Here is a 22,309-nt window from a genome sequence, read left to right as displayed (position 1 = left end):
AAAAGGTTCTATATAAGACAATATACAACACATTCTCCATCAATCTGAAGAACCATTTTCTTTAAGCATTTTATTTAAGTGTGCAAATGGTTCTATATATTGTCTTTACTACGTTTGAAGAGCCATCTTTTTTTAAAAGTGTAGAAGATTACATATCTTGTTTTTATCTCCTTTTTGCTCATATGACCAACAAGCAACATATCAGGAAACCGAATAGTGCATGCAGGTTACCTTGAATTACTGTTACATTGTTTCATTTTGCTTCCCTCAGCTGTTCCTGACATTACCAGATTCGTGGTGGATTCCATTTTCGACTTTAAGCTAGTCTCATTGAAAGGCAGACCATGTGATTAAGACTAAAAGAAAGTCTTCCTGTGGAGACTCTTCCTGCAGGGCTTCTCATTAGAGAAATTGAGCAACAGCATTTGAGGGACCTCAATGATTATAGAGTACAGTGCATAGAACACTCCAACAGGCTATACTCAGTACTGTGCAAAAGTCAGAGACCACCCTTCAGTTATTTAATTTACAGGCAAAAAAAAGCCATTGAGTTCAAGTTATTCTTTTTTTCAGGAGATATTTCTGGGATGATTAGATATAAAATAATACTCCTCCATAAGGAAGAGGAAAGTCAAAGGGGAACAATTGGAGAAAAAAACAGAAATTTTCGAAATTGGAATTAAAAATGATTAAAAGATAAAATGAGACTCTTAACAAGTGTGCAAGCTGGTTGACCATCAAAACTTTGACCATCAGATAAACAGTACTTAAAGCTTTCATAGTTGAGAGATGAGACTCCACTCTTGCTTCAGATCTGAAGCAGTTGTTTCTGTCTATCCTTCTACTGTGAGGAGACAACTTAACGCTGTGAGTCTGAAAGGATGTGGAGCTGACAAGTATCTGTTACTGAGAAAAGGAATCAGACAAAAGAGAAGAAATTTTGCAAATCAAACAAAGAAGTCAGGTGTTCTTGGGACTCATGGACTCACCACCCCAGAGTCCAGACCTCAGCATCACTGAATGTTTCTGGGATTGCTTGGAGCACGAGAAACAGAAAATGATCATTGCACATTTCTTTGAAAAACTGAAAAATAAATAACTTGTACTTAACAGCCATTTTGACTGGAAATTAAATAAATGAAGGGTGCAAAGTATTCTGTGTGTATACACTTTAGAAATCTGATATTTATTATTCATTTAAACCTGGAAATGAACAACAAAATAAAAAAAAGAAGAAATGTCTTATTCCTTACATTAAAACCAGGTGGTTCTCATCTACTGATCAGAGGCTTCTGCTCGGACTTATAGAGTCCATTTATTCAAACGCAGGCTGGTGTTAAAGCAAAAGGAAGTATTGAATACTAAGAAATCCTGAAATTCATGTAAACATTCAAAGACTTTTCACCAAATCTTTATGCTGATAATGGCATTTTTAATGAAAAACCTTGAATGAAATTAGAATCATTTTTACCAGTGGTCTCAGTTTTTTTTTTATATGTTATTTGGGATCTGACATTCACTTCTTTAGTGCAGGCTAATGATCACACTTAATGATGATCACATTGAATTGTTATGTAATCTCAAATAGGCTTGCTTTGCGTTTTTAGACACTGTACAATGTAGTTATTGACACATACAGACCAAGGCAGTTTGCACAGTGCTAATTGCTGGGGTATTAGCTTCCATTACTTGTAGCTACACCAGTCTCATAGCTCTAGTGCCAAACAAAAAATTTAAACTTCAGACACCAAACTTGCAAATTATTATTATTTTTTTAACCATATTACTGTTTGACGTAAGGAGCTTATCAACTAACTTTGTCATTTAAGTCATTTTTCTGAGGTTTGATAAGTTGGATCAGAGAAGTAAAAGAACCAGTGGTGCCACATTTATAAAATGTTTTCTGAAACTAGGAATACAGTGTTTTTTTTTGCAGAGTGTCACACGCTGCACTGCACTAAATCCAATTAAACAGGACTCATTATGCCCCTTTTTTAAAGAAAGCTGTAGTTGTTCTGTGTTCTTTAAGTACTGATGACATCCATGATATGCTTAGAAAAGTAATGTGTTGTAATTTATCACAATTACGATAAATATTGTCATATTGCTCGCCCCTAGCCCCTATATTGATGATTTTTACTACCGGCTGTATGAAGAAGTTCTGCTAAAGTCATGTCTCCATATCTCTATAGGAAAAGTAGAGCAACTTGATGTTTTCCATGAGATGTGCAGGGTGGACACTGTTGAGAGCTCCCATTTGCCCCCACGGCTCCATTTGTCCTGCCCCAGTCCTGAGCCATGGGCCACAGAGTGTGACCCATTCCCTTTGGACTGCAGCCTGCCACCCTCTAACTCCACTCTCAGCAGCTCCTCCAGCTCAGTGGACTGGGAGCTGGATGAGGACGCAGACAGCAGTGCTAGTAGTCACGATGGGAGCTTTTCGTTAACACAGGCCATAGAGAGAGACCAAACTGATCAGCACCGTGAAGAATGTGACAGCGAGGATTCTTGCTTCACCAACAGCAGGTAACAATCAGTCATGATTGCAAAACTTCTGCAAATCCAGCTAGGAATCTCAAAAAGCTTCATTCTTTCGCAGTGTTTGTGAGTATGGGCATCTGTTCTCTTCCTGCGTGTGTGTATGTGTGTGTGTTTGGTCAAGGATAGTCCCAATGTGCAAACAATTTGCAGTGAGGGACGGCAGATGGCTTCAATGTAGTTAAAAGTTTTACTCGCGCCACAGCCTATGCAGAGCGTGAGATCAAAGGCCTTTACCCCACCATTAGCAGGCAAGCTGCCTTTAAATTTAGCTTATAGAATCCCTCCCAGTCCAGTTCCCAACAGCCTGTAAAGTGTGAGATCTGCGTCACTAAAAAGCCTCATGCGTGATCAGATTTTGAACTTTTCAGGGAAAAGCAAAGGCTAGAATCTGAATCAGATTCAGAATTGCTTTTATTGGCCAAGTGAGTAGTAATAAATAAATAAATACAGGGGTTTCACTCAAAAGAGGCCCCGAATAGTCTGTAATAACTCGCGCTAGGACGAAGCAATCTGAACGAAACAATGTGCAATGTGCTCCTCAGTATATGGAGCTTTGAACAAGCCGGGATGCTCCTGCGTTGGAGTGATGAGGTAGGTGCCGGACAGCCATTGCGACGTTTAACCTCCGTTTGCAACTGCTGGGTGCATACCCCCGTACCCCTTCATGTGTCTGGCAGAAAACGGAGATTACTTCCAGCATCACATAATGCAATCGATTACATATACGTCAAGGTATGTAGCGGATTTTTTTGGTTCAGATTGCTTCATCCTAGTGGGAGTTACAACAGAATATTCAGGGTCTCCCTGTAGATTAAGAGAATAAATATTACTATTACTACTACTACTCCTCCTCCTCCCACTACTACTTCTACTTCTACTTATGATAGTATTATTATATTAATAATAATAAAATAGTGAATGTAATGAAGATTTAGAAGGTCTAGTGATTTTTGCTTTATGTACAAAATGCACCATATACAGACTGAACAGTATGTGTAGAACAGTATAATACAGTATTGTAAATATGGTCAACCTTTGATTATATACACATTTAAAGGGCCCTATATTATGTTTTTTTTTTTCTGAAATAAAATGAAAGAGTTTCATGTAGAAACAATCTCAATTCATTTTTACATTAACATGTTTCAGCCTCTTTTTATCCATTAGAATTCACCCAGATGTATTTATTATTGTGTCTTTAAGTCTGAAATGTGTAAATGAGCTCTGCTGTAAACTGACTGCTCTGTATTGTGCCACATTCAAAGAGCAGCCCACTGAAACGCTCCTTATAGTTTTTGTATGAATGGGTGAAGCTAAACTGCTGTAGTTTGGGGCAGATATATGTGAATGTGTTGGTTTTTGTGACATCACAAAAACAATACATTCGAAACCAGCTGTTTTTTCATCTTGGTTTCCATATGGAATGGGGAGCTAATAGTGCATTTTGAAACTTTAACAGTGTTTACGTACCACATTGAACCCTTTTATGGCAAAAGAATGAGGGAAAATTAGGTTTTCATGATATGAGCCCTCTAAAGAGTGCAGAGTTTACTCCCCAAAATGTAAAATCTAGAATCTAAGGGCTTTACTAGATACTAGATACAGAATCTAATCATTGTTAAAACATAGAGTTCATGCAGTCCTTATATGAAAGCTAAGCTAAACAGTCTGTTTTGAATTCATTCAAAATCCAGCACATCTGTCGATTCGACCTACAGCAGGTTAGCCTCAGTCATTCATGTGGAAGAAATGAGGAGTTTCAGCTGGGACTGCTTTTTGAACGAGGAACAGCATCAGGGTGGCCAATCAGAACAGAGGTCATTTACATATGTCAGTCTTAAAGGCACAGGAATGAAGACAGGTGTTTTATTTTTATTTATTTATTTATTTATTTTTGGAAAATAGTCTTGTAAAAATGAAGTATAGATAGAGCCACACAGATGCCAATTGTGGGCCTCGGGGGAAAAAGTACAACAAAGATTTCTGACTCTTTAACAGTATATACAGAACACACTACCTACAGCAACTTATAGGTCTAATAGTAACGGAACTTGACTGTGAGATCTTAACTGCATAGGTCTGTACGTCCATCAGTAGCAGTAGTTAATGAAAGTGCTGAAAACATCTAACACTGTTGAGCTGAGTTACAGTTTTGGCTCTGTCTGTTGGAAGTTTTTGTTTTTTGATAGTATGTTTCTGTCTGGCTGGAGTGAGGGATCAGTGACCATCTTCCATTCTCTCTTTTTGAATATACCCCATATTAATCTAAATTGCTCAGAAACGAGTGTACTGTAATTGCATTTTGCATACTTGACCTTTTTTTATACACATTCCAGGAATTTAATCCTATGTGTGTTTTTACCTGTATAGTGACATGTTTTAACACTCAGTGTCATCATTCCTTCAGAAGGCATACTAAGAAAAGTGGGTCGTCCGTCTATGACATCCACTTTCAACACGTCCTGTTTCATGTTTGCATATGGAGGAGCTTTAACAAGTGAATCCTGAATGACGGACATGTTTTCTGTGTATACGTTTACTTCTCGAATCGGCACGTGCTTTGATAGAGTGTGGAAGGACACTGTTTCGTACATCCCACTGCTAACAGCTTTTAGCAGGGGCTTAATTAGACCTGGGTGATATTACAAAAATGTGGTATCATAATACTTCACTACATTTTTACGATACACAATATGCCACAATATTTATTTTTTTCTGACCTCTGATTAGTAGGAACAGACATATGTGCCACATTTAATAAATACTATAAGTAAAACTATGAATTCAGTGATCTGTGTTTAACATTTCACACATTGCACTGCACTAAATCCAGTTAAACAGAGCTAATTATGCTGTCTATGTAATTAAATTACGTTTTTTTTTTAAGTACTGACGATATCCGTGATATGCTCAGAAAAGCATAATATGACATATTGTCATGGAATTTAATTCGGTTTAAGATAAATAAGGAAAACTGGACGGAGGCACATTCAGGTCACATGTGAACAGTCGTTTATAAAGTGCTTAGCCAACGTCTGCCACCAGGATTGTTTTATGAAAGGCATGGTATCTGAGTGACTTTGGACCTGAATCTCAAGCTGTTGTTTGTCTGTCTCTCTCTCTCTCTCTCTCTCTCTCTCTCTCTCAGCAGGGTTCAGGATGACTACTCGACTGATGAAAGAAAGGGTAAAATGTGTCAGCGCTGCAGGAGGCAGGGCAGAAGTAGAAGCCAGACTCACATAATCCAGAAGGTACTGTCCCACTGTTCTCCTCCCTTGTTGACACACAGTTAGGGCTGCGCAATTCGTGCAAAACACTAGTACTGCAATTGGAGACTAACTGATATGGGAATTCTGCTCTTGCCAATATCTGGTATTTTTCATATACATGCGTTGATGCTAGTGTCGATATACACTATATGGCCAAAAGTATGTGGACACCTGACCATCACACCTATATGAGCTGATTGGACATCCCATTCCAAAACCATCTGCATTAAAATGGAGTTGCTCCCCCTTTGCAACTCTAACCACCTCCACTTTTCTAGAAAGTGTTTCCACAAGAGTTTGGAGTGTGTCTGTGTGAGTTTGTGCCCATTCTGTCAAAAGAGCATTTGTGAGGTCAGGCAATGATGTTGGATAAGAAGTTCTGGCTGGCAATTGACATTCCAGTTCATCCCAAAGGTTTTCAGTGGGGTTGAGGTCAGGGCTCTGTGCGGGCCACTGGAGTTCATAGTCTCTGTTCAGACTGCTTTTTGATCCACAATACAGGGCAGCAAATCAGAACAGAGGTAGTTTACATATATCAGTATCACAGGCACAAAAAACATCCAAACTTAACAATTAGCATGAAATTACATACAAACTTACATACTTTTTAAAAAAGAGAATTAATGAAAAGTAAGAAAAAAGGAGATGATAAACAAAAATCGAAAGCACATAATATTCTGGCTAGCTCCACCCCCAATGATACATTATGTTGTTTTGTAGTTCTATTGTATCAAGTTTAAGAAGTGTGGTGACTGACAACTGACAATCATATCTGTCATTAGATCACAGCTTAACTAAAATTATTTGATACTAAAATTAAAATATAAAATGACATAGGCTGATATTATTGGCTATTGTAATTGTTAGTCCTTTAAAATCGGTATTGGCCACAAAATTGTCATATAGGTATTGACCAAGTGCACACTATATAGCTTTTTATTGCTAGCTGTTTTTTAGTTTATTGCTTGTTATTTTTATTTTATTGCTAGCTGTACATTTAAGTCAAGTCTAGGCTTTAATGCCTTATTCACCTTAGAAATTTGCTGCTAGCCCAGATTGAACAAGGAAGAAGTGACAGAGACTCTCTTTTAAGTCTGTTATATTTACCTGGCAATTATTTCATCAGATCATCACCTTTTCAGTCAAGCTGCTCTATCATTTTTGTTTCCAGTGCTAAGGGCACTGCACAGCTGGTTGTGGCAGTTTTGCCTGGGGGCTTGTTTGGCCGTGACTCACGAGACCAGGTGTTAGTAGGGAGGAAATGTCAGCTCTTCACTAGACATGTAAGCTGATAGCAGGGAGCTGGTGTCTGATCTGTGAGCATATGTGTAATACTGCTGATTCACAGTGTCAGATGTACAGAAAGACCCACAGTTATACAAGCATGTATGTAATAGACTTGGAATGAGTGAATGAACCAGTCACCTGTCCTCAGGGTATCCCGGCATGTGTATGTGTGTGGGTGTGTTTGTTTGTTGTGTAGGAGTAGGATGTAATTCACTCAACAGTTGTGCTCTGCGCTGAGACTGCTCTGCGTGTGAACGCTCAGCATGTTTCCTGTTTCTTTCTGGTCATTAAATCTGTGGCAATTCCTTACTGGCTGTATTACTCATGAGTAGCCTGCACTTTATTTTTCCCAGATGTGCAATTCTATTGCAAATTTTAAAGATTAATGATGTATTGCATTCTGTCATATTGTAGTATACTGAGATCTATAACTTTTGGCCTTCTTTGTTTCTACTCTTTATCGAATTATGTAATTAAAGTTTACTCTTACGCTTATCTTATTTGAATTTTGTTTATTAGAAAAACAGAATCAAGAAGTAGACAACGCAACACTGAGTTTCTTTCCAAAATGCTGTATATCCATTTGTAACAACTTGAGTCTAACCCTAAACTTTAAACCTAACCCTAACCTTAACTTAAACAACACAAAACCTAATCCTACTCTTAAACCTTACCCTAACCATAATGTTGTTGATAATCAACTATTACCCGAAAGTATATTAATAATTTAAGTATTTGTTGAACATTTATATGGGCCCAACAAAATAAAGTGTGACCCAGCTGTGGATATGAGTTCGGAAAAGAATGGCAGCTGACATGTAATGGAAAACACATTTTTATTTCTCTAATAAAAGTGGTATTAATCATAACATAGAACTCCTAACAACATATATCATGGAAAATGTAAAAAGTAGTCTGTGTTGCATTTTGGAATTAAATTCTTCATATTTACAATGATAAGTGAATGTTATATTAGGAGTCTTGCCAACAGATTCTTATTGGTATTAGTCATGAGTCAGAATTTTCAACTAGTAATGAAATTGTAAAAAATGTAATAGTAAAAATAGCTTAAAAAAATAGCAAATGAGTTACTCTTTAACGTTATATGTTCTTATATTTGAGAGAAGTCTGAAATGTCTGAGCTCTATACTCCACCAGAGGGCAAACAGAGAAAGAATTTGTTTTCCAGCTAGAAGTTAAAGGTTAAAGTAACTTGAATGATTCAAGCTGTGGGTCACCTGTTATGGTTTTTGTGGTTTGGTTCTGGATTTAATTTAACTCGAGAGATTCATTTTTTGTTTTGTTTTTTTTTTCATTTCAGTTCCCCAATTTTCTCTCCAATTTTCTCCCCACATAACTATAACATCACCAGAGACTGAACTAGTCATGAAATTGTTAAAAAATTGAATGGTAAATTAGAATTTTCGAAGGCACATGAGTGATTCAATAATGATAAGGCCAGTCTCCTGATGATGGGGCCAATAATAACACTTGTGCCACTCGGGACCCCGAGAGACGAAGTGTAACTGAGATGCCCATCCCTGTTTAGTAAAGCAGTCTTTGCTGCCTGGATAGCAAATCAAACCCTCAAGCTTCCATGTGTATGTGTGACTGCGGTGTTCTACACTGTGCTATCTAACCACTCCTGCCAAAGGCACCATGGACAGAAGCTTTCCTCTCACCAGAAAGAGAAAAAAAAATCTGGTTTTGTACTATTGGATTAATAAAATCAAGACCAAAGGCATCATGTATCTCCATATACCTTGGAAAAAAAGGAGGCTGAGCTGATTTTCAGCATCTGATACATGTTATGATGTAGTCTAGTCTAAATACTCTTCACTAATACTCTTTATTTACTGTTTACTAGCACAAATACACTCGCTTTATTAAGCTATCATGTTACTGTCATCTGTACACTGTCTGTGTTCCATAGCCTTGAAACAATTTGGACATTGTTCCTGCTGTTGTTGCTAAGAAGACAAGGTGTCTGCACTTTACAATGCACAATGCTGGCAAAACATGATATCAGCACCTTAAATGACAGATTTAAGACTTGCAAGTCTAATTGTATCACCTCACATAACAAGTGGTTGCAGTTGAGAACACATGGAACAAAAAGACCTCCAATAATGGTATATACTGTTGCATTACTGAGTCTCTTTCTCACTGTTTATAGCCAGTTCTCACATTCTTGGCATCTGTTTTAGCAGCATATTACAGCAGTACATACGTAGCAACTCACATATCCAAAACAAATGCCCCTCAAAGTGAATCAAAGCCTTTTTGCCTGATGGTCAAAGTTAAGAATGGTTTGACTTAAAGTGTTGTGCATTCTTAGAGTTGCTTTCTGTAGATTAGTCTATATAGAGTGTTTGCATATGTGTATCTTGATTTTGTTTGGAGGAGGGAGGTTAAAGGTCTCTCAGTCTGCTATGTTGAGTCTTGTGGAGCTGGACCCCCTGGATAGTTCAACTTCCTGTTTCCCATCCTGCTTTTACTTGAGGGGAAGAGTTCCTTGCAACGTAAAATGGCTAAAATTAGCTTTGCTTGAGAAGTTTTACACTGTTGTCATACTGGTGCTTACTAGCTTGTGCAATGCTACACTATGAGGAACTGTATGTTTTCAATGGAAAATGACATAATGCCAATGTCAGCGATGGATTACTTGTTTTCTGAAGCAGTCGAGAACAGTTTAAAAGTGTTTTTGGTCCGCAAGAATGAAAGACCTGGAATAGGAATAGGAATATCAGATATCCGTTTGTGAATCAGCCGAATCCATGTGGACAAACTAGAGTTGTATATGTTTTTTAATAGGCAAACACCTCCATCCCCAAAAAAACATAAGCTCATCAGGTTCCACAATATCACTATCACAGTAGCAGCTATCGTGAATTATTTGTAATTACTCATTTTATTTTATTTTTATTTTAAATCATAAATATCTTGTGTTTGATGGCTGATGAACTGACCTCAATACTGCACAAAATAAGTGCATTTACGCTATTGGTCAGAAGTTTGGAATCACTGTTTTGAATAATATGAAACCAGTTTTGTTGCAGATACAGTGCTATGCAAAAGTCATTTATTTAATTTCCAGTCAAAACGGCCATTTATTTTTATGAGATATTTCTGTGGACTTTAGATATAAGATAATCCACACGAGGAAGAGGAAAGTCAAAGAAAAGTAAGTGGGGGAAAAAAAACTGAGGTTTCCAGTACTGGAGTTCAAGCTTCACTCTTGCTTTGGGATCAGAAAAATCCTCCGGTGTTTCTGACCATTTTTCCACTGTGAGAAGACTCAACACTATGGGTCTGAAAGGATGTGTAGCTGAGAAAGTGAAATAGACAAAAAATTACAAATCAAACAAAGAAGCTGCTGGTGGTTTCAGAACACAGACCAATGGACTGTCTAGAACTCAGCTTCACTGAATATGTTGGGGATTACTTGAATTTCGAGAAGCAGGAAATGCAACCAACTTCTGAGACTGAACTTTGGAGGTGTGGAAAAATGTCCTTGCAGATTTCTTTGAAATTTTGAATTAATTGAATGGATGCTGAAAGAAAGACAAAAAGAGGTAAACCCACTAAATTCTGAAATTTGTTATATATTTAGTTGTTGAGACTTTTTTTTCATGATGCTGAAACAGGAATAACTTCTACGTAATAGCCATTTTGACTGGAAATTAAACAAATGAAGGATGGTCTCTGACTTCTACGCAGTACTGTTACTACTTACAATAAAATCAATATCCAGAACGCCTAAGATTTGAAAAGTGGTGACCAAGTACCAAATCTCACCGATCAACTAGCTATTCATAGTTATTTTATGCCAAGAGATTACTGTAAATAGATCATTACAGTCATTTATTAACATTTACTACTTTTGCCATGTCATAAATTCTTGTTCCCAAAACACTTTTAATTGTAAATAAACCTTTCAAGCTTTTAAACAGCATTGTATGTATTGTTCTTCTTTTTTGGTTTAGGAGAAATCCGAAGGATTTCTAGAAGTTCCGCAGAACAGCCTCTGTCCGCTGAGGAGAGCAAGGTCACTGGATGGCAGGGCCTCAGATTCTACCATGAGGGTGAGTTAGTGTGTCCACCACATCATCAAACAACCGATTATTCAGTGTGGAGTTGAAGTGTTGAAGTGACATGATGAAAGATCAAAGTTTTGTTTATGCAATGATAAAATGACAAAGCCCATGTTAAATGGACTATTCATTATCCTCACAGCCAGACCTTTTGAACTTCAAAAAAGGATGGCTGCTCAGCCTGAATGACCATGAACAGGTGAGTACATGTAAACTGGACTATTGTGTGCTGTGCCCGTCGGGATGATTTTACAGCCCTAACAGCTATTTGAGAATGTTCCTTACTCTAACCGGAAATGAAGCTCATTCTAGTAGATGTTTTGGATCTGATAGGGAAGCTCTAATGTAGTCCCATCTAGATACAAGGTTGAACACCTTTGACTACAGAATGACATGTAATTATGGCCTTTGCGCTCCCATTAGGGGTGGGCGATACAGCAAAAATATCACAATTGATGATGTGTGTCACAATATTTTAGAGACACAATGCACTAGTAGTGCATTTAAAAGCTCTGAGTACTTTACTTTTGAGTACTTTTTTTTTTTCTAAATTTAACTTTTCATACTGAGCTGCACTAAATCCGACCAAGCTATCTAGCTCCCACATGGGATTTCTCAGACATCTCTGCTTTGTTAGTTTCAATGGCCGTGGGAAAACAGTGCCGTTTGTTGTGCTCCAAGACAAGCTGACGTGGAAACCTGGAAACAATTTATGATGTGTTCAACTGAACCAGCTATAATTCATTTATTTTTAGCATTTAACCTTTATTAACCATAACTGCTCTTTCTAAAACTTCTGCTGATGAAATCTATTCAATGCTATAATTTGTGTGGTTTAAAAAAGACGACACTTCTAAATACTAAATAGAGAACTAAATACTAATGTAATAAACTAATGCTTGAGTATTCAGATTATTTGGGTCAGGCTTACATATAATTATTTTAGCTTTCCTCTGGATTTTGTGTGAGGAACAATTCCCTGCAGGTTTCTTGACCTGCCAGTGACCAGTGTAGTCTGTGCCTAATTAGGAAAGTTCGTGTAGACTGACAGTGTTTGGCTCAGATTTTGTTTGTCTGTGCTAGTGTACTCAATGAGATGCAGCAGGGCAAAGTAAGATGCCTTACTGTGGGAAACATTTATGGGGGAATCCCCGTGGGATCAGATTGCTGAATGTCTAGGCCATACTGCTCACTATGTTCTGTTTTTCCTCTGACAAATTGTGGTACATACTTTATTTGTAAGAGGGACAATAGTGATATTCCACTTTCTTGAAGTGATGACAGAAATGTTTACAGTCTTGGCAGCCTTTAAAGCCCCAGGAACCTAAGTTCATGTTTTCATTCTAAGTAGGTTTATCTTGCTTTTGTAGGCACACAATATACATATACAATGTATGTCCCATAAAAAACCTTCCAGTAACCAATGAATGGACGATGCATTTCGCCACATTTCTCCTCATTCAGTGTAAAATAGGCAGTTTTAATCATGGGTAGCACTTATGTAAGAGTAAGTGCTACCCAGCTTATGCTTAAACAGTTGCAACACAGCTTTAACAAAATTGTGATCTTCAACTTTCTTTGTTTTGAGCCAGAAAAACGTACGACTAAGCAATAGCTAATCTAGCAAGCCTAGAGTTGTATGCAAAAGTTTGAGCACCCCTGGCCAAACAATAAATCTACAAATGTTAATGTACACTTACGTTATATTTGTTTTCTATATGAAATATGTTTTTTAATTTAAAGAAACAGAAAAAAATTAATGTTTCCATTAGCGCCTCTATGCAAATTCCAGTCTTATTTAGCATGAAGCTAATGGTGTTTTACATCCCTCTTTCCACACTGGGGCTGAATCTCAAAAGGCTCACTATTCCCTACGTAGTACACTACATAGGAATTGAAATGCTGGCTCCTGCACTCAAACAGTGCATAATATAGCTAACAAATAGTCATTTGGGATGCAGCCACATCCACCCTGGACACATAAGTGCATTATTTAGGTGTAGAAGCTAGAATTTCAAAACTTGCATAGCACACTGTTTAGTGAATAGCAAACCATTTGAGTTGGTTGATGCTACTTAAGGCAGATCTGACTAAAACATGGTCATTTAAAGTATATTAGACATTGAAGTGGCATGATTTGTAGTCTTTTATGTTGCATTGTTACAGTGAATAATGCAGTAAGTACTTTAATTCAAAGCCTGTGATATTAATGGAGGAGTTGTTTAATTTGTTGGCTAACTGATCAGCCTTGTTCTAGGTAGGAAAATAAACTGTCAGCCTCTCACTATGAACATAACCAGGTTATTACTTTATCTGTACTCTCTGTGGTTCATGCAAGCAGCATTACAGTCAAAGATAATTTCATTTCTAGCACAAGTATTTTTCCTGATTTGGTGCAGTTATACAGAATTCAGTTGTTGTAAAGCAGTCATAGGTGTGTGTATATATTTTACAACAGCTTTGAATGCCTGTCAGCTTTTAAGACGGGACTTATCCATTTTAAAATAAGTAGGTGATGTACTAACTGGTGCTGATATACTGATGTCACTGATGATGATTTATCTATAAGCACAGACATGTTTTCAGCACTGTGTGTGTCTCAAACTTCTTTTGTCTTTTGCCAGTGGAGGAAGTACTGGTTTGTGCTGTCTGCTCACAGCCTGCATTACTACTTAGACTCTGGAGCCGAGGAGGCAGGTTCACTGACCTTATTTTCCATCATGTCACGTTCATGAATGATCAGAATGATCTTAATGACTTTCTGTTTTTTTGTTTAAGTCCTCAGAACTGGTGGGAGAAATTGACCTGACTACCTGTTACCAAGTGACTGAGAACCAAGTTCAGAGGAATTATGGCTTTCAACTACATGTAAGGCAAACATAAGGCAAACGTTTATACATGCGCCATTCTACTCAATTAGTTCAAACTGCAACCTAATAGTAAAATAAAACAAAAAAAAAATTAAGTAAACGTTCATTCAATACTTTAATTTTTTACATTTTTAAGATTTTTTGAGTTCTTTTTTTAAGTGAAGTTGAAAGATTTAGATTTCACATTTAAATTTTAAGTAAAACTTTTAAAATATTGTCCCGTGTTTTCATGTCACTACCGAAACACAGAGTTTTAGTCCATAGGCAGAGCCTTATTTTAGCCACACCCCTGCATTTTAGGGTATGGCGTGAGACTGCAGGCCTTTTCTTTACGGCCACAAGATGAGCATTTATAGTTTTGAAGTAAATTGTCATTACTGAAACAATGAATTATTTTTTTGTGATTTAATGAAAAATATTATAATTTTATGTACAACTGTTCAAAGCTGTGTTTGCAAGTCATATATGAGTTATGCTTAAAATCAGCTAAAATTGTCACTACTGAAACATTTGGTAACGTTTCAGTAGTGTTATGATTGTTTTGGTAGTGACAAAATTTTCAGTCATTTGTTTTAATAAAATGGAAATGGAATGTAATTAAGACATGGGGTCACTCAAAGCAAAACGATATTAGTCTAAAGTTTAAGTCAGTTAATGAGTTTAAACTAGATGATTAGATCAAAATAATATGTTTGATCTGTCTAGACTCATAAACAGGTTTACAAATTGGCAGCTATGACTGCTGGGATACGGCAAAACTGGATCCAGGCTCTTATGAAGAATATACAGAACCGTAATGCACCAGATGTAGCCAGGTGAGTAAAAAAGGTCGGTTGATTTGCGGACAAATGAAATGAAAGAACTGGTGGTGAATCTCAGCTTGGTTCACTAACTGTGAACTTTACCAGCCTTGCAGAGAACCACTTTCTCCAAGTGGAGGCCCTGTGCGGGCCAGATGTGACTCAGGACTCCCGCTCTACCCAGCGCTGTCCCGAACAACAGTCCAGCCACAATAGGAGACATGAACATGGCGCTAAAACCTTTGGCTGGGATGAGGTTGGACATAGCCACATGATGGAACCAGAAACTAGCAGAGAACAGAAGTGGGTGGATCTCCAGACTGAGAAGGAGCAAGAGAGCAGGAGCAGGAGGAGAGGAAGAGAAGAGCGCAGGCAGAGGTATGCAATTGTAATGGGTTCTTCAGCCTGTCCTACGGATGAGAGTAGCAGCCTTGGCTCTTCAGAGCAGCAGCAGCAGCAGCAGCAGAGGATGAGGGAGATTGAGGAACGTTGGCTGCAGGTGGAAAGGACAGCTATCCGAGAGGGAAAGAAGGTGCCACTGTATCCGAACTGCGAGAGTAAGAGCCCTGTGGAGCTGGAGAAACTTCTGGAACATTACCAGAGGAGGGTAAGAGGGGCTAGTGCTGCTTATTGAACATACTTTTTGAACATAAAGATGCTTAGACAGTAGTTAAAAGCTTGAAAATTGAATAAACATAATATTCACTGAGATACTTGGTATTGAAATTCAAATATTCTTTGGGTTTAGGTTTGGTAACTGTGTGTGTGTGCGTGTCTGTTCTGAATGATGTCAGGTGGAACAACTGACTCTCCGGTTAACAGAGTCCGCAGACGAGAACCAATCACTAGAGCAAGAGCACAATGCTGACTGGAGCTGCCAGGCAAGTTTGTACTGTATTCATACTCACATTATTGTTCTGTGTTAGGTTAAAAGAATAGTTTGGCAAATGTGCACAATTTTCTGCTTACCCCAGATGTAGCTGATCAGCTAAGACGTGTTAATTGTCCCAATTTTTCTTCTTTAGTTTAGTGCTGGAGCTATGAGGCTAATATTGTTAACAAACACTAGAGGTCAATGGTCAACTAAATCTTTACCGTAAATACATCCTCAAAACGTCTCACGGCCTGCTTAAACTGCTTCCTGGTCTTCATTAAGCTCACTCAGACTCGTCAGGGTTTAGAACACAGTATGATTTCCTGTCAACTACAAAAATGGACTAAACTGCGTAGCCAAACGCAGTGGGCAGCAATTACAGAAAAAAGGTGTACATTTGTGCATCATACATGTCTTGGCCGATTGACTACATTTGGAGAATGTATATATGTATATATACTTACTATCTCACACACACGCGCGCACACACACACACACACACACACACACACACATGCATGTAAATTTCAAATTTAGACAGCCCAAATGCATAGACCAGTGATTTATCATTGTTTCTGCTTATTTAAAAAAAAACTGATTTTTAAATCTGATCATATATGACCAAAATTTTCATTCCTCTTCCAAGCAGGAGCTGACACATGATCTTGGAGTACAACATAAGCCACAGAAGATGGGCTCAAATAAACAAAATCCTGTGCTGACTCTTACTGACAAATACCAAGAGACCAAACAGCTTCTTCAGCTGGAGAATCTGAGAAGACAGCAGATAAGGAACCAGCTGGGCCTCTGTGCTTCAGCACAGTTTATAAAAGAGCCTGAAATAAAGAATGAATGCAATGTGGATTGTGAAATGACTTTCAACAAATCCAGCCTCACATCACACACTTGGTGTGAGGCAAGCAGAGACTGGGAGGATGAGCATAGCAGGGCTGAGGTTGATTGGTTCAGTGAAAGAGCTGTGGTAGTGGTGAAGGAAAACATTGGTTCAGATCCAACTGTGGTAAAGCGATTCTCTCAGGAAGCCGAGTTTCTAGCCAGGCAAAATGAGGCACTGAAGCAACATAATCAAGAACTACTGAACCAGCTTGCTGAGGCAAACAGAGAGATTGACAGGCTTAAGGCAGAACTGCGACACCAACCAAATAGCTGCCAGCCAGAACTGGAGTCTGTTGTGGAGCCTCTTGAGATGGAATTATCCCTGAACCGTGAAAAGCTTCAGGAGGCACAGAACAAGCTGGCAGAGATGGAAGAGAATCTGAAGGACACGCAGAGAGATCTTCAGTTGAGGGAAGCCACATTAAGAGGCCTGGGTTTCCTGACCAAGGACAGTGAAAAGATAAGCAAAATATCATCCCAAGGGGAAACTGACAGAAGTTGTCAGAGTGAGATCAAGCTTTCTGAGCTAGAGAGCCAATTAGCTCTCTCAGAGCAGACCTGTAGGGAACTCCAGACCCAGAATGTGCTGGTCAGGGAATCACAGCTTCTAAATGGCCACGTGATAATAGAGGCTGAAGAGACAGTTAAGACGTTGCAAGGAGAGCTAGAACCTGATACATCATCTCAATGGGAAGGACTGGTGTGTCTACAACAGCAGGTTCAGGATGGAAGGAAATCAAGAGAAGGAATTCAACGTGTGGTTGAGGAAAGGGTTAGGATGAGGTCCAGCGTGCTCAGCAAGTTACTAGAGGTCATCATACATATAGCTGGGAATGAGAAACAGGGATCTACCTCAGAACTTGAGAATATACAGCTGAATCCTACAATGATTAGGAGGCTACTGTTAGAGAAGAAAGTTTGGGAAAGCTTTGTGAATGCCTTGAAAGACGATCCATTTCAGGGTGTGGAAAAAATGCTGTGGTATGGCAAGATAAAACTGGAAGAGATTAGGATGTACCTCTCGGCCCTTAGCATTTCCACAGACAGCAGTACACTGTTTTCCCTGAGCAAAGATTCAGACCCACGTCTTTCAACTAACATGTCTTTGAGCAGTCTTGACATAACTGAAACTCATGACGGCACAATGAAGGATGAAAAGGAAAGGACAATACTGTTGAATGAGCAACTTGATTTAATATGGAGAAGTTTGAAACAGCATGTGAAAAATAGACTGACCCTGCTAAACCATGTAGCATCTAAATTGGAGTCATCAGTTAATGAAAGACAGTGTGAAATCTGCATGCAGACAACTGACTTCCCATCATCGATGCAGGATCCTGTTGTCAGTGCAGGCCTGGACATCTTTACTGCCTATTTGGTTGGGACTCTTGATGTTCAGAAGGAGAGGACATTGCCCATCTTTGAGCCATTAGGGAGCAATGTAACATCTGTAGAAGTACAAACTGAAAACCAGTTTGTGCTGGAGCAGAACAACAATTGTGAGAAAACGGAGACGAATGAGGTGACAGAAACTTCTGTTTCCTTGAAAAGTCGTATAAAGGAACTTGAACACCTATTATCCGACGGTGCAAAGAGACTTGCTTCTCTACAGCAGCAACATGAGGAGGAGAAGGACAGACTCAAGATGGACATAGTGGTTGTGCTAATCATTTTTATCCTTCACTTTAAAATTAGACAATAATCTTTCTTAATGCAAGCAGCTAACTAACCTTACTAGCTCCATTTCAAGACCTGTTTCCTTGTTTCCGTACATTCATTCTATTAAAAGGGGAATTCTAACGATCTGCATAATTCAGTCACTAAGATGTAAACTCATTCAGAGTGGTTTAGTGTGAAATGCTCCATTCTAAAGGGGCAGAATTTGTTGACAGTGGTGGTGATAGGAAGCAGACATCTGAAGCGTTTAATGCCTCTAAAAGCTACATCACAGAACGATATTACTTGAAATGGTTACACATACACTGCCTGTTGTCTGACACCATTGTTATAGTAGTTTTAAGATAAAGTTTTGTTTTAAAACGTATTTTTAAAAGCCATTTATGGCAGAGAGGTACATGCAAGCAAAATAGTACCCAAAGAACGTGTGTGTGTGTGTGTGTGTGTGTGTGTGTGTGTGTGTGTTCACTAATCATTTTGTATAGTAAGTTAAAAAGCTATATATACTGTAGTCATTGTGACCCGGGGTTCATATCACCACAGTGTTTCTGAGTAATCTGGTAAGTTTTCATACAATGCAACAGTTAATATCAGAGCACTCTGAATGACTTGGTTTACATCTCAGCAATTGAAGTATGTAGAAAATTCAACTTAGCTGCTTCGATCTTAAATGACCAGTTTTCTAGGGGTATAATGATACACACCCACTTCCTGTTTTCTTATTCTGAGAATAAGACTCAATTCAGTTTTCGATGTTGTATATCGTTGCTATGAAGACAAAACCTTTTATCTGCAAAATGGCAACTTTACAGGTGAAAGAAAAAAAACATTTTTAACTGGTAATGGAATTTAAAGTAAAACGATTTTGCACCAATTATTTTGGACCATTTCTGTTGGTCCATTCCTCATGAAAATTTTAACACGATGTAAAAGGTAACTGGAGCTTCCAAATTATGCGAAAAGTAAAAAACAGCAAAAACAGAAACACAAGGTTTTTTGCATGACAGCGACAATATGTTAATGTCTTGATTCTACAAAGCTGTAATTACATACTACAGAGATTAGCACAGATAAATATTTATATTTCCCAGATGGTTTGCAAAGTTCTCACTGGCATCTAACAAAAGAAGACCAAAAAATCACAACCCCTTAAGTGAAATCAGTCATTTGAGTGTGGGAGCATACATAGCGTAAGCCCGTCCCTCTCCCCACCCACTTAACTGTGCTAGGATGCGCTCAGAAGTTTTCATCATTGATGGTGATGTCCACCAAAGATGACAAGAGACCGAGTGGCGTATCAGCAGTGCAGTTTCAGATTTCAGTACCCTGTTTTGAAAGCTTGTTTTTTCTGAAATTTCAGTACTTTATTGAAATCATTACACCCTTACAAATCACTAACATCATAATCCTTCAGTTCTTTGTGTGTTCTTTGAATGCATCACTGTTTTAGTACAAGCATGACCATGACTCAGATCTGATTATAGTTCTCATTATCTCTAATCCTGTTGTCACTTTTAAAGTAGACTTTTGGGCACGGCAAATTGGCCTAACTCTAACACGGTCTGCTGTTTTTCTTTAGGCTGCCTATGAACAGGGCTTTACCTTGTTGAAGGAGTCTCATCAGAAGCTCACAGAAGACCTTCTCATCAAACACCAGCAAGAACAGGAGCTCCTACAGGAGGAGAAGGAAAGGCTTCTAGCCGAAGAAGCAGCCGCCACTCTCACTGGTATGTCTCCTTATTTGTACAGTAGTGGTGTTTATTCTCAGTGTTTTTTGTGGGTTTAACTGATAATGTGAACCTCCATAGTGATTGAAGCCATGAAGAGAGCTCATTGCTCAGAGCTGGAGCGAGTGCTGCAGAAGGCAAATCAGGAGAAGAGCAGTGGTGACACAAGCATTTCTGAGATATTGAAAAATCACAGGTAAGGGAATATAAAGGTCAGAGGGCAAAGATGGACCTAAATCATGTATTCTATGTTACTGTTTATATAACCAATTACTTTATATTACCATGTTTACAATATTTCACACGTTGCAGTTACGAACTTCTAGCAATATGCTGTTTCTGCATAAAATGTTGGTACGATATAACTTGTTATATGTAGTATACAGTGTTTAAAAACCCTACAAACTCTAGCAGTGCTTCATACACTTGTACCAGCATAACACCCACTAACATGCCACTACCACTATCACTGCTGGCTGAGAATGGTACACCAACAATATAATCTCTGGTCAGCAGTCATCCTGGTGGTTCTTTTCCATGGTTGTTTGAGCTAGCAGGTGGCTTACAAATTGTGCAGCAGCAAATGGGCTATAACCAGTAATTGTATACCTGCAAGGTGTGCTTTGACAGGTGTACCTGATAAAGTGGCCAATGAGTAAAGGTACAGTACTGAGCAAAAATCAGAGACCACCTTTAATTTATTTCATTTGCATTTAAAACAGCCATCAACTACTTTTCAAGAGATACTTCAGAGGAGATTCGATATAAGACAATCCACTTGCATAAAGAAAGGGAAAGTCAAAAGAAAATCAGTGGAAAATAAAGAGTTTCCTAAAATGAAGTTAAATAAATAAAAGGTATAGAGAAAATGGGACTCCTAACAATCATGCAAGACCTGTGAGACCACCAAAACTCAAAATCGGATAAACAGTACTTAAAGCCTTCATCTTTGAGAGAGAGGAGAGAATCAAGCTCCACTCTTGCCTCAGATCTGAAAAAAAAAATCCACAGGTGTTTCTGTCCGTCCTTCTACTGTGAGAACACAGCTCAACACTCTTGAGTCTGAAAGGATGTGTCAAGAAGGTGTAACTGACAAAAGGAAATACACTAAAAGGAAATTTACAAATAAACTATTAATAAAGCTGTTCTTGGGACAATGAATTGACCACCCCAGAGTCCAGGCCACAACATCATTGAATGTGTTTGTGATTACTTGGATTATGAGAAGCAGAAAATGCAAGACTGAACTTTGGAAGTGTGGAAAAATATCTGTGCAGATTTTTTTATTTTGATAAAATGAAAGCCAGATTCCCAAAAAGAGTGGAAGCTTAATAAAGGCAAAGAGTGGACTGAAAAAAGTTATTATATTTGGTTGAGACTTCTGTGAAATTTTATGTTGACTATATGTTTTCTGCTTTTTTTCCCTCTCCTGAAAAATGAATAACTTGTACTGGATGGTCTTTTTAAACTGGAAAAGTAAATAAACAAAGGATGGTCTCTGCTATTTGCACAGTAAAAGTAATAAACTTGCAACTCTGTGTATTGCTTGTGTGTGTGTGTGTGTGTGTGTGTGTGTGTGTGTGTGTGTGTGTGTGTGTGTGTGTGTGTGTGTACATTAGTGAGGAGTTGGCATCAGTTGAGAGGGAACTGGATATACTGTCTGAGCTGTACTCACAGAAATGTCTGGAGTGTGTCCACCTGGCCCAAGCTCTGGAGGCAGAGAGGAAGGCTCTACAGCATTGCCAGCACCAGAATCTAGCACTCAGTACACGCAACCAGGTAACTGGCCTATCATTGCTCCACCCACAAATGCATTGTATTATTCCTACTGTCACAAGATTGGACAAGTTTTATGGAACATTGGCAAAAATCCCATTCTAATGAGACATTCTAGAACACAACTCTGTTTTGTAAAAATATGTGCATTTAAAATGTTTTGTTGGTTTTAAACTATATTTATTCATATATGTATGTGTCACACTGTTAGCATAGTAGGTTAGTATATTGTCGCTGTTGGAGCAAAATCTCATGTCTCAAAAATAGTAACCTTAATGGAGAGGGAAAAAAACATTCATTGTAATAGAAGTTAATGAAATGTGATTTTTTTCCCCAAGTAATTTTAACCATTTGTTTTAGTTCATTGATCATGAAATTTTAACACATTTCAAAGGGTAACTGTAGTTTTCAAACTATGCCAAAAAGGAAAAACGACAAAATGGAGATTTTTTGAGGTTTTTTTTTGCGACAGTGCCGATATGTAACTGCTTAAAACA

The 22,309-nt window shown here is 38.2% G+C and overlaps 1 protein-coding gene across 2 annotated transcripts in view; it reads left to right on the top strand.

Moving 5' to 3' along the window:
• Positions 1-22,309, top strand: part of LOC118821597 (myosin phosphatase Rho-interacting protein-like) — a 28,632-nt gene that overhangs the window by 5,114 nt on the left and 1,209 nt on the right. Inside the window, exons 7-19 of one of the 2 annotated variants that reach the window (XM_036590294.1) lie at positions 2,193-2,526; positions 5,693-5,792; positions 11,084-11,182; positions 11,334-11,390; positions 13,816-13,884; positions 13,970-14,059; positions 14,767-14,876; positions 14,970-15,468; positions 15,656-15,742; positions 16,385-18,289; positions 19,889-20,036; positions 20,118-20,232; positions 21,656-21,815. In XM_036590294.1, the coding sequence (XP_036446187.1) occupies positions 2,193-2,526; positions 5,693-5,792; positions 11,084-11,182; positions 11,334-11,390; positions 13,816-13,884; positions 13,970-14,059; positions 14,767-14,876; positions 14,970-15,468; positions 15,656-15,742; positions 16,385-18,289; positions 19,889-20,036; positions 20,118-20,232; positions 21,656-21,815 (3,773 nt within the window). Of the gene's footprint in view, positions 1-2,192; positions 2,527-5,689; positions 5,793-11,083; positions 11,183-11,333; positions 11,391-13,815; positions 13,885-13,969; positions 14,060-14,766; positions 14,877-14,969; positions 15,469-15,655; positions 15,743-16,384; positions 18,290-19,888; positions 20,037-20,117; positions 20,233-21,655; positions 21,816-22,309 lie in introns of both variants that reach the window. The other variant, XM_036590293.1, reaches the window with a different exon arrangement.

The sequence above is a fragment of the Colossoma macropomum genome, unplaced genomic scaffold, assembly GCF_904425465.1.
Source record: "Colossoma macropomum unplaced genomic scaffold, Colossoma_macropomum, whole genome shotgun sequence".
Classification (NCBI taxonomy): Eukaryota; Metazoa; Chordata; class Actinopteri; order Characiformes; family Serrasalmidae; genus Colossoma; species Colossoma macropomum.
Note: the sequence above shows the minus strand (reverse complement) of the source record. Positions and strands in the feature narration are given on the sequence as shown.